Source organism: Papilio polytes, unplaced genomic scaffold, assembly GCF_000836215.1.
Source record: "Papilio polytes unplaced genomic scaffold, Ppol_1.0 DF821400.1, whole genome shotgun sequence".
In the NCBI taxonomy this organism is placed as follows: Eukaryota; Metazoa; Arthropoda; class Insecta; order Lepidoptera; family Papilionidae; genus Papilio; species Papilio polytes.
This window is the reverse complement of record NW_013527804.1, coordinates 2,165,896-2,178,479: the sequence shown is the minus strand read 5'-3', so window position 1 is coordinate 2,178,479 and position 12,584 is coordinate 2,165,896. Positions and strand designations below refer to the sequence as shown.

The 12,584-nt window shown below is 30.7% G+C and overlaps 2 protein-coding genes and 1 long non-coding RNA gene across 6 annotated transcripts in view; 2 read left to right on the top strand and 1 right to left on the bottom strand.

Annotated features, from left to right (window-relative positions):
- LOC106108976 overlaps nt 1–5,591 on the bottom strand; it is a 14,478-nt gene extending 8,887 nt beyond the window's left edge. For 3 of the 4 annotated variants that reach the window (XR_001225981.1, XR_001225979.1, XR_001225980.1), the window contains exon 1: nt 5,386–5,591. This is a non-coding gene — a long non-coding RNA (uncharacterized LOC106108976). Of the gene's footprint in view, nt 1–133; nt 283–5,385 lie in introns of those variants that run through there. The other variant, XR_001225982.1, reaches the window with a different exon arrangement.
- A 120-nt stretch (nt 5,592–5,711) lies between these two features.
- LOC106108799 (cysteine-rich PDZ-binding protein) lies at nt 5,712–7,434 on the top strand. Its single transcript, XM_013290074.1, has 2 exons — nt 5,712–6,003; nt 6,397–7,434. The coding sequence occupies exons 1-2, from the start codon at nt 5,831–5,833 to the stop codon at nt 6,524–6,526; spliced, it is 303 nt and encodes a 100-aa protein (XP_013145528.1). The 5' UTR covers nt 5,712–5,830; the 3' UTR covers nt 6,527–7,434.
- A 3,253-nt stretch (nt 7,435–10,687) lies between these two features.
- LOC106108830 lies at nt 10,688–11,917 on the top strand. Its single transcript, XM_013290109.1, has 3 exons — nt 10,688–10,765; nt 11,169–11,270; nt 11,461–11,917. Exon 3 carries the CDS (start codon nt 11,506–11,508, stop codon nt 11,875–11,877), a length of 372 nt encoding a protein of 123 aa, XP_013145563.1. The 5' UTR covers nt 10,688–10,765; nt 11,169–11,270; nt 11,461–11,505; the 3' UTR covers nt 11,878–11,917.
- The last annotated feature ends 667 nt before the right edge of the window (nt 11,918–12,584 follow it).

Below are 12,584 nucleotides of genomic sequence, written 5' to 3'. Positions count from 1 at the left end.
CCGCGCGTGTGTAGCTATTCAAATCATATCCTTCAATTTGATAGAAACATAAATTACTAAAATTAATATTTGGTTCCGTTATTACAAGTATTCACTAAAAGATTTAGGAGGAATGCAGATTTAATAACATTACCTTGGTTCTTTGATATTTTTCATGGAAATGTATGCTTGTACATCATATTTATTCCCTTGGATTTTATTCATTCTTCTTTTATATGCCAGTCAGTCGAATTCAGGTAGATTTAGCTAGTTTTTATTTCAATGTTGGTCCTATCCATGGTGAAAGATCTAGAAATTTCATTATAAAATTTAATGGTTTCAATTTAATGTAACAAAAACGACGTGAGACGTTGATAATTGCAGTCAATTAACGTAAAGTGATTAATATTTTGTCATGATTATTAACGCGTTATACCTCAAGATTAGTCTCTACATTTCGATAGTTAGATTCAAAATATAGGCGAAATGAACACGTTGATCGTAGCTGCCGTAATTAGCGTTGCAACTGCAGATATTTCTACGGTATGTAAAAAATAATTTAAAATCTCATCGACGATATATCTGGTAATAAAACTTATTTCAAATCCAATTAAAAATTACAAACACTCCTTTTACCTTTTTTATATTATAAGGCGGCAAACGAGCAAGCGGCCACCTGAAACAGTGGAAATGGCGAAGCGACCGCTGCCCATAAACAGATGCGTTGCCTACTCTCTATTAACGGCGGAGGAGACGCACATAAAGAGGATTTTCGTTTCGTGGCCGTCTCCTTCACCGTGAAATTTACTTTTCCTTCCCATCCCTTCCTCTTAAAGAAAGGGAAAGGGACTAAAAATAAGCCTCCGGCACCATATGCAGAAAATAACTAACAACTGAATATATTAAGAAGGCCTCAGATTCTTTGAATAGAAGTCAGCCGTATTTGATAGTCAGTTGAACTTTCTGAGCTATTTGATATATCTATTTCCATACACGATTATCATAAAAATAACTTCTTCCGGAATTTTACAGACAACTACGTCAAATGACAGAAATAATTCAGAAAATACACATATAAAGGTAATACAAAAATCTGCTCACTTGAATATAATATTTTCAACTACCTACTAATAATCTTTACACTTGCAGAATTTTACAGGAAGTCCTATAAAGGTAAGAATGTTTAATAACTATTAAAAAGATTAATGCACATATAATTACAAAAATATATTAATTTATTGTCAGGTGTCTATATTGACTACAGAAAAGTCCGAGGTAAAACAATTTAAAAGCTTTCTTTAATTTAAAAATTAAATACTTCACCTGAAATTAGAGAGTATGATTAGTTGCCTAACCAAAAATCGAGTAGTATTACCTTCAGACTAAACGGTTGTGCGATAATTTAGTCAAAGATTGGCGTGTATTTTAACATAATTAACTTATTCATTCATTCTTCTTAACCAGTTAGTTAACACAACAGAATCTACAAATGTACTGCTATCACGTAAAAATGGTACAATAACACGACAAGGCAAAATAACCGAAGTACAAAATACATCAACGGCTGTACAATATCGTAACCATCAAATATCTAATGAAGATGGAAATGATACGAAACGAGAAGAAAATAATCAATTACAAATAGAATTTATCACAAAAAAACCAGAGACACAGAGAAATGTTTTAAAAAATATATTCGAAAAGATTTTATCCTACAAAAATATACATTTAGAAAAGGATTATGATAAAGACGAAAAAGATAAAATAATCAAAGCTTATGTTTTATTCGTTTCGCAAAAATATAAGAGAAAATGGGTACCAAAGAACTTAGTAAGTAGAAATAAAATAACAGACAAACTATAAATTTACGATTAAGTACATTTGATAAGACGAAATTTCTATTTTTGAACAAATTTCAGAGCATTTGATAATTTTTACAGGGTCTGAAATTATTCTCCATCAAGGTATGTCTACAATTAAATACATGAGCATTTATTTTTGAAAGCCCCTATACTAATTTTGGTAAGGCAATTAAATTATCAATTTCTTACAGAATATGACCGTGAAAAGTGTAAGTAAAAACATTTAACTCAAAACTAAACAAATGTCAGCCCTGTGATTTCTTTTAACGCAGGAAATATTTCTAATTATACTAACGATACAATAACCAAAAACATTCACGCTAGAAATACTCGTTGGTCACTTAACTCTGTAATTACAGCGTCCTACAATTAAAAGACAAAAAAGATCCATCAAAGAAGATGCAGGATTCACCCACGATACAGAAACGTGCAAGCAATACAACAATAATCTTTTATTAATGTGGTCCAATCTTTCTAAATATATCAGTACATCAGAAAAATCACCTCCAAATAAAAGCGTATTACACAATATAGGTGTCATGATCAAAGCTTATTTAGATCATGTAACCCCGATTGAAATTAAGACAGAAACCGAAGCTGAAAAACTAATAGTAAGAAAAGAGAGAAATATCTCTACTATACTATCTCCAATTGTTAACGAAATCAAAACAAAAATGGATAGAAAAGAAATCAATGAAGTAAACACTTTAACGACTTTCATATTAGATCAAGTGAAACATTTCAGAATTGATAACATAAACGAAGACTGTAATAAAATAATACAGAATCAAATAGCTAAATTAATAAATATAGCATTTAAAAAATACTTACTGTATACAAACTGTAACAACTTATACAACAATGCAAATAACAACGGAAATAATAATATTTTGAATAATACGCCACTAAATCAAAAGACATATAATAACCTGCAATCTTTAAAAATACCACAAATTGATGAATCACGATTTGATCAAAATGTACTAAGAGTATTCAAAAGATCACCTGTTGAGACAACTAATACAATAAATTCAAGTACACAAGTTATTAATTTATCATCAGAAAGGGCTGTTAACAATTCAAATTCTAATAATCTAATTACCAATGAAACAATACACATTGAAAATGAAAATCAACTTAAAAACTCAATTCAAAACAATGAAGTACAAACTCGTAGAGCAAAACTGAACGGCAAATTCTGTGCAGATCTTGCCTTAGATCAATTCATTCTCACAGTGAAATTAATTCTCAGACTGTATCTTTTGAACGATGACTGTACATTAGAAGCTTATAAATTTACAATTATATCAAAACTGATCGAAGCAACGCCAATATTAGAGCCCTTCGACGGAAATAATCTAGAAAATTTATCTCAGTACCACGTTCTTCTTCGATTATTAGATAATATGGAAACAAAAGAAATGAGCAATCTATTCACACATAAAGCAGAAATACAAAATAAAAATACTTTAGAACAATTTTTACATGATATACATAATCTCGCAATATCTATGAACTATAAACAAAAGGAAAATAACAAAATTTCTAATAATGATTTAAAATATCAACAACTACTAAATTCTTTATACAATTATCAACAATTACACAATAATGATAGATTAATTAAATCAAAAAACGCAATTTTAGATGTTAATTCTGAAGACAATCCAATTTTACCTATTGGAAATAACAGAGTTACTGAAAACGTTAAAGAAATACAAGGCATGTATACTGGTGTACCAATTAATCAGCATTTTGAAGCAAATAGATCAATGATTTACGAATATTTGACAAATAAGACGTATGATAAACCAATTACAATAGGTACTACTACAAATTCTGGAAATATTAACTATAGTAAGAAATTTATAGGTACATCAAATAGTAAAAGTGCGATCTTTCCTAATTTATTTAGTGGCACTGGAAAAGATTATTCTAATATCAACCCTATGCAATACAATCTGATGGTGAATTATTCTGAAACATATCCAACAAATATCAAAGAAAATCACGCATCCTTAGGTAGTTTAGGCGTGTTTCCTTCAAATTTATTAAACAGTACTTTAACTAATATGAACCCATTTAAAAACACATTATTAAAACAAAATTCAGCATCGAATCTTGATACTTTATCGAATTACTTTTCAAAATTCGCGAAAATTTACAATAGCCCAGAAACCCAAATTAAAAATTCACCTTCAATACCAAATAATGGCGTTTTGTTGAATCTTTTAAATAACAATAGAGCTATGTTAAATAATACCTTCAATACAAAATCAGAAGTAACGGTCAATGAAGCTAACTTGGACACTTTCCTACGTAACCCTGCTGTGGAACAACAGAACTTAAACATACCGTCAAATTTTGGAGTCAATTCTGGAGTAAGTTATTATAATCAAATCAATAATATGAACAGCAATCTTATTAAAAATGATAATTTCGATTTACTCCGTGATAATAATTTGAATATAGATAAAAATGCTTTCAATTATAATTTTAATAACTTCAATTTAATGAAGCCAAATATTTTGAGATCCAATCCTAATTTTAATGACATTAAAAATGCGTTGCAACCAAACGAAAACTTGTTTTTAAGAACATATCTTTTACGTACGTTAAATGTTCCGCAAATACAAAAAACTCCGATAATTTACCGGACAGATTTAAATCCAACTTCATTTAATGGTTTATTCGTAAATAATCCATCTTTAAATGTTAATAACTCTAGTTTCATTAGAAACCAACCCATTCAGACGTCAAAAATATCTGGCGTCCCACTTAAAAATAAGCATTCCATTGAAAAACCTAACCAAGATCTTTCTAAAAGCTTATTTATCAACCCATATTCCAAAACACTTATAAATAAGGATAATGAATTTAATAATTACCTTAATTCAGCAAATACGCCTTTTTTGCGAAATAATCTAAGAACGTATGATAAAAAATTAGAATCGTCAACATCACCAATTATATCAATAGATAGTTTGCCGACGATCTCATCCGATCCTGACGCGAACGGCGACGTAGAATTAACATACGTCTTCCATCATCCTCAAATCGTTGTATATCAGCCACAAGTATTAGTAAAACGTCGTATTTCTTATATTGATTATATTAATAATTTCAACAAGATATTTAACAATCAAAAGAAAACTCAACAACTTCATTTATATAAAATTATAAGATATTTACCACATAATAACGTCCAAGTTCTATATCAATCTGATAGTATATTGCCTATACTAAAAATAGAAAATACTACTTCTTCAAATTAAGATAAAACTATAAAAATCACTCTTCACTTGAACTTTTTAAATACAGAAGAAAAGAATTTCGTTTAATGTTATTGATAAAAGTTACTGTAGTATATCTATTATTGTATAATTTATCGTAATAAATAAATCCTTTTTTGAAGCATACCGATGTGTTTATTTTGGAATAAACTAATTTAAAATATTAACTTAACTATAACAATACTAACTTAAATACACTTAGTATTAAAGTAAGTATTGTTTACTGTATAAAAAAATAGAAAAGAACTTACGCCATTTTTCAGGTGGGTAAACAGAGATTTCTTAATTTCATATTCCGGCACTCGCGATCTTGGCTATTTACTTCCCTGTCTTGCTCTTCTATCTTTCATTGGCTCTGTCAGCTACAGATGACCAAAAAAACTTTAAATCTGTTTTTGTAAGATTGTTCTTGCTCATAGAATTTAATTTGAAAATAAAATGCCATGAGAAAGAACGATATTTGCTCCTGACATTTAAAATTGATAAAGAAACATAAATATAGAGACAGCAAAATAAAGGCTGCCTGCTGTTTTTCTGATCCTGCAACATTGCTTGTCAATTAATGTTTACCTTTTTGACAGTGACAACTAACATGACATGACATGACATTTGATGAATTGAGGTTATAACAAACTTTGTTTTCAAACATTAATTTCGAAGTTGTAAATGAAACGAAATAATATTTAAAAAATAAAAATGGTTTGTGAAAAGTGTGAGAAGAAGTTAGGCAAAGTCATTACTCCGGATCCGTGGAAAACTGGCGCAAGAAATACCGTGGAATCTGGCGGAAGAAAAGTTGGGGAAAATAAGGCTCTTACTGCAAAAAAAGCTCGTTTTAATCCATATACGGCCAAATTTGATGAATGCAAGTATGTTCGTTTATTTTTTAAAACTAATGTGTTACTACAAAGTATTTCGTATGTTTTTGTATTCAAGAACAATTTTACTTGTGTATCATGTTACTTTAATTCCTAACTAAGCCTTATCTTGTCTTTACTAGTTACTTCTTTTCTGTTGCCTAATTATTATTTTGACCATACTCATAAAATCTAAATTCTTATCTTAACTTCTAATAAAATGATTACTATTGACTAACGTTTGCTAAAACAAACACATTCTTTCATATACTAAAGTGTTAACCACAATATGTATGTTCAAATTTGCTGTATATATATTCAAGGCATATTATTTCTATTCTATATAAAATCACAGGAAGAGTTGATAGCACTAAATATTTGTAATAAAATTCATATTTTTTTCAGAATATGTCGTATGAAAGTACATCAAGTGGGTTCACATTACTGTCAAGCTTGTGCCTACAAGAAGGGTATATGTGCGATGTGCGGCAAGAAAATATTGAACACCAAGAACTATCGACAAAGTTCCACTTAATGCATAGAATTATTTAAGTCACCCTAAAGGTAGACTCCAAGCCTCTCAGTGTGGATGAATAGGTGGTGATGATTTTTTTTTTATAACATAAGGTGGTAAACGAGCCAGCGTCCACCTGAATCCGCCAAAGTGCCCAAGTGACCACTGCCCATAGAAATGCCCAATTGTAGATGCATTGCCTACCCTTATCCAACAGAGGAGGAGACACACATAAAAAGGACTTTCTTTGCATCTCCGCCGCTGTCAAATCCACTTGCCCTTCCCATCCTCTCCTTATGAGAAAAGGGTGGTAAGGAGTAAGAGACTTAAATTAGGCCTCCTGCACCACACTCATCAGACAAAACACGGAATTGCTTCCATTTTATGCCTGTCTTCTGTGTGGTCGTGGTATTACACCAGGCGTGACGGCCCATTCGTGCTAAGATGTTAAAGCGGGCACTACCACTGTAAGATAGATAATGAATATAATGAGATGTATTTTGTAAACTAAGTTTACAATTTAATAATAGGTTAGTGTAATCATGGTTGTCAGTTGTGATCTATAAATGATAGACTGACTTATTTTAAAGATATATCTTGATTCATGTTAAACACTGATCTGTATAAATGGATAAGTCTTTCTCTTACAGCTTTTGTTCCGACATTAACATGTCTGTTAACATTAATTATGTATAAATATGTCTGTTACTAGAACCAATTCTCAACACTGCCTCAGTCAAGGCCGAAATGGTCAAAATTTGCACAAAACTAATTATAGCCTGTCCATTTATAAAGATCAGTGTTATTTAATCATTTGAATCAGAATTCTTTGTTAAATCAAGTTTTGATAAAGAAAAAACTGTCACATTTTAGATTATAATTAAATTTTGCAATGCAAAAGTGAATGGAGCAAGTTTTGTAAATATAGATAGATGACTTGTAAATAAAGTTTGTAATTTTAATATTTTGCTTTATTTCAAACTAACATTTCTTTATAACTGAAATTCTATTTTTATTAGCAATTAAAGTGGCAATCATGTTAAAATCAACAAACCTTGCAAAATGCGAATTCATAATTGATAAGCCACAAATGAATTCCGATATTCGTGTAAAGTGAAAAATGATTTTATGGAAATATTTGAGCACGTTTATATTTATTGTGGTAAGCAATTTTTTAATCTACCTCGTAAAGTCATTCAGAAGCCCTTTTTCTCAAAGACCCCTTACAATTTTGATAAACATTTGTTCTGCAACTAATGCTCATATAGCTGTTTAAACTCGAAAAGTGCTTAATGAGTCCTACGATACTTCTGTGAAAGCTACGTCGTCCATCTCAGTATTACTGTGCCATGAGCTTCGACAGCCGATGATCTAGACTAGGTCTAGGAAAGAGCAGTTGTCATTAATATGGTTTTTATCTGCATTAAATTTTTGGATACTGTAAGCACGCATTGGACAGCTGACATAATTGCGACGTTCATGCACTGCGCTATTTATATGTCCAAACAGCGTTAAACCAAATTGAAAATTAAATTTCAGATTACAGATTCCAAAACATCGAACCACTTACGACAAAATACAAGATCCGCTGACAATGATTTCACAACTATGTTACATTCTATTATCAAAATCAATGAGAAAAGAGTTAATTCTCTTAAGACATTGGTCAATTTAGATGATTATAATAAAGCAAAAGTTCTAAGAAATAAATTAAACATTTACGAAGGAATACAGAAGGATCCTGAGATAATAGGTGTTATTTTAGGTGTTGAGAATACAGACACATCGAATGAAAATTATTTATTAAACAGACGGCATAATGGTATAGCTAGACGTGGTAAGAGAATTCAACCATTGGGAAACTATAGAGTTGAAACCATAGTAAAACCAATGGGTAAAGATACTGATACGAGTTCATCTGAATGGGAATGTAATCCAAATAAATACAATTGTAATGGTAATGGTAATGGTAACGGAAACGGAAACGGGAAATGTAAATCACAATGTCAAAATTTCTGTATAGACTCGTGTAATGATGCTTTCAAACATTTCTGTCTCACGTACGCTTGTGATTATAGTATGAAAGCACAAATGGAAAATGAATGCAACGATTTCTGCTCGCAAGGTTGATAAATAAAATTGTTATAAATTACTTTATGGTTTTTATTTTAATGTAACAAACAGAGTGGATGAAACATAATGATAACCTGTTATTATCGAAATTAATAAAGGAATTATCAAGGTCGAAAGACGGAGTACTTCTAAAAGCAAGTGCTCATCTGAAGCTTATATGGCGCACACTACTCGATGTGCAACTAAACAGTTGAATTTGCTGCGAAATAATCGACAGTCGCATAACAGTTGTACGATAGTTAAGTCAAAGGTGTGGGCCCGCTCTTACACGCCCGTACATTTGAGACAGACTACCATTACCCTACTCCGAGGGATGACGTTGACGGTTTTGGTCATCCAAAAAACGAAACAGTTAATTAGCTTTTATAATTAATTGTTTTTTTTTAAAAGTAAAAGTAAACGTCCTGAATTGAATCCAGCCTGCTCTTTACAACAGAAGTACAAACCCTTTAGCCTCTGATTCTCATGTATGGTAGATTTTAATTATTGTTGGTAACAAACCGTAACTACAGAACTCTTTTAAAGTAATAATTATTGAAGCTAGCTTATAAGATTAAAGTTTTTTAAATATGTATTTGTGGTAGTTATTTGAACATGATTTATTTAAATTCTTATATATTTATTAGTTTATTCCTTTTGATCGTAAGTAAAATCGCTTTGTTTTAATTTACAAGGTTATTATAGCATGATGTTTTATAAACTTTTGTATGTAGATCGTAAAGAAAAAAATAAAATAAAAACATCGTTATCGTTCCCGAGGTGACTAAAAACCAAATAAAAAGAAAAAAACCACGACACTACTCTTTTCTAAATTTATATAGATATAGGTTAACTGTCTTTATTTTTTCTACCCATAAAATTCAAAACTTCCTAACAAACTGATAGGAAATTAAAAGTAATGGAATATTTTTATTTTCTTTTCAGTTACTGAACGACTCAAAAATTACAAACGCTTATCCGCAACTACGTAAAGATACAAAACACAACAATCATTCTGAATTACTTAGACATGTATTAAACAGTAAGAAAAAAGCAAAACATCGAGATGATTTTTTAAAATTGCGTGACGGAATAATTATTTTAAAAATCCTTGATAATTTTAAAGGAATTAACACTGCGAGTAATGTTTTTCTATTTGATATTGAAGCTATAAATAACGAGGAACAATTGAAAAATGTCGGTAAAACAGTTGATGAAATAAAACTATTTACTAGAAGAATTGACAGCAGCAGTACTAGTTCAGAAACAGATTTAAGCGGTGACAAATCTGAATGTATACAAAATCATAGTCACTCTAGCGACGAAAGGGATTCTGCCGCTTATCAAAGACGAGGCAGATCTTGTAAGAGAGCGGAACGCAAATGCGTAAAAGCCTGTAAAGCAACATACAAAAGTATTTGCAGATATTATTCTTGTGAAAGAAGATTAAAGCAAATGGCCAAAGACGATTGTAAATATTATTGTAAAGAAGTTATGAAATTTTATTAAAATTTGTGTTTTACTTACTTTGTAAATATACTATATTAAATTTGACATCTGTACATTAAAAGCGGGTGCACACCTTTGACTAAACTATCGCACAATTGTTGTGCAATTAATTCAAATTCAACTGTTTATTTGCACAACTAAACATAGAGTAGAATGCGCACCTTCACATAATCTTATAGGAATCTAAGTGAAACAAAACAGTTGTGCGATGGTTTTGTCAATGGTGTGCGCGCTTTATTACTCTTCTCTTAGACTAACTTATTCTAGTGCCTGGTAAGGGAAATTTCACTTCCCAGACTTTTCACCTTGAAGGTAGATTATTCATCAGTTCTTTATTGATCAGTAACATGCAATTCTACCATTTTTCTGCCCTTCTTATATTTTTCTAATGACCTCTTTAAAATTAATTTGGAACTGTCTTTCTAAGACTTCAAGCTACATTAGTCTGAACAAGGGCAGATCCAGGGGGCGAGGATCATGGGGGTCATGACCCCCCTGAGCTGGTTGGTTTGACAAAATATATTTACATATTTTGTCAAGCTCTTGACTTGACCACGACTATGGGACCCCCCTGGCACCAAAGCTGGATCCACCCTTGAGTCTGAATCTAATAATTGGGAAAATTCTCTATTAAATTATGTTAGCAAGAGTACAAAATCTATTTTCCACGATATATCTAATCCTTTTATTCTTATTGTGATATTCAGATAGGTTAAATTTGAGGCAAAAAAATCTTTTTGAGTTAAGTTTCTGTTACCTAAACGCATTTGACAGAATGCTTTTTTCGAGACAAGTCGATATTACAATATCCACAAATTGATAAGCAATAATACCGTTCTATTCAATTACAACAAAGATTTTAATTTGAATTCATATGAGATTTGTTATTACAAACCTTATTCTTTTTTTATTAGTTATGTTACCGGCCAGGTTTAGCAGCGTTTGTTCAATTTTATTTCTTCTAACATCGGTAATAGAGAGAATTTTTCATATATCAACTAGAAAATAGTATTTTTAAATTTTTGTTTTTTTTTCTTGGCAGGCAAACACAACTGGTGATATTTTGAACTACAAGAAGTTTACTCGCGATTTGAAAAATATACTTGGGAATGGAGGTCCAATTATTGCAGTGGCTGTTATTAAAGTAAAAATAATACTTTGCTACTAGCTGTTGCTCGCGACTTCGTCCGCTTGAAAGTATAGTTTTAGAGTTACTTCAATACATACAAAGAGACAAATCTTTCTTCTTTAAAATATTGCTATAGATAATAAATTTTTCTCAATTTCTTTAACATATCTTGCAGAAACATTTATTTTTACATATGTATTTTCAGAATAAACCCATATTAAGGGCTTACGTACCAGAAAACATCCCAAGAATGGCAAAACCGAACAATCAAGATATACAAAAAGCAGTTCAAGAAACAGATCCGACATTAAGACCGACAAATGTAGAGTTACAAATGGCGTACCAGGACACCGGAGTCAGCAAAGTTACAGATGAATTTGAAGGTATAGAATTGACACCAAAACAAAAACGTATGTTACGTAAAAAATGGCGTAGTACCTGCGATAAGCAAGCAGCTAAAACTTGCAAGAAAGCTTGTTATGCTGCTCAAAAACGCGCTTGTAATGAATATCACTGTAAGAGAGCTATAAGCAGAAGTTTTAGAAAATACTGCAAATCGAGTTGTACAGAATTCTTCATAGGAAGTAGATCTGAAAACTCCGATGGGCTATTCTCTGATTGAATTAAAACACTGCAGTACAAAAAAACGTTAACTACTGCAATTTTTCTACAACTACCTACCACAAAATATTGGTGTCAATTTAAAGGGTTTAAAATAAATTTAGATACAACATTACAACTCGTCTTTATTATAATATAATACATTAATAAAATACATTTTGTATAACTGATAACTAGGTAATGCTTCCATTGAAAATAATCGTAACTTTATTAATACAAAAAAAACTAAACGTCAACAAATAACTGCACTTACAATACTCTGGTTGATCCGTGTTGAGATAAATCGATGTTTACATATCGATTTTGTATCGATACCACAATAGAATAATCAGAACAATATATAGAATCGATTTTATTTGACAATCGATTTTGTTGAAATCAATAATTTAAATAAATATTTGTACAAAAACTGTTTGTCTTATAAGGAATTGTTTTGTCTGTTTTTTAAATGTAGGAATCGTTTTTTTACAACACGGATCATCCCTAAGGTAAACCCCGAAATGGGCGGGAATGATTTTTTTAATCTGTGTTAGCAATTATGCACTTAAATGTTGCCATAATTGCATCTAATATGGAAGACTATAAATACTTATTTTAAATGCCAGCAAACAGTGAATCCACTAAAATATATTTTGTGTGTGGTTCTTTAATTAATTTTTTCTTATACTAATCCGTAATACTTCTAGGACGGAATGTTCAAAAAATAAT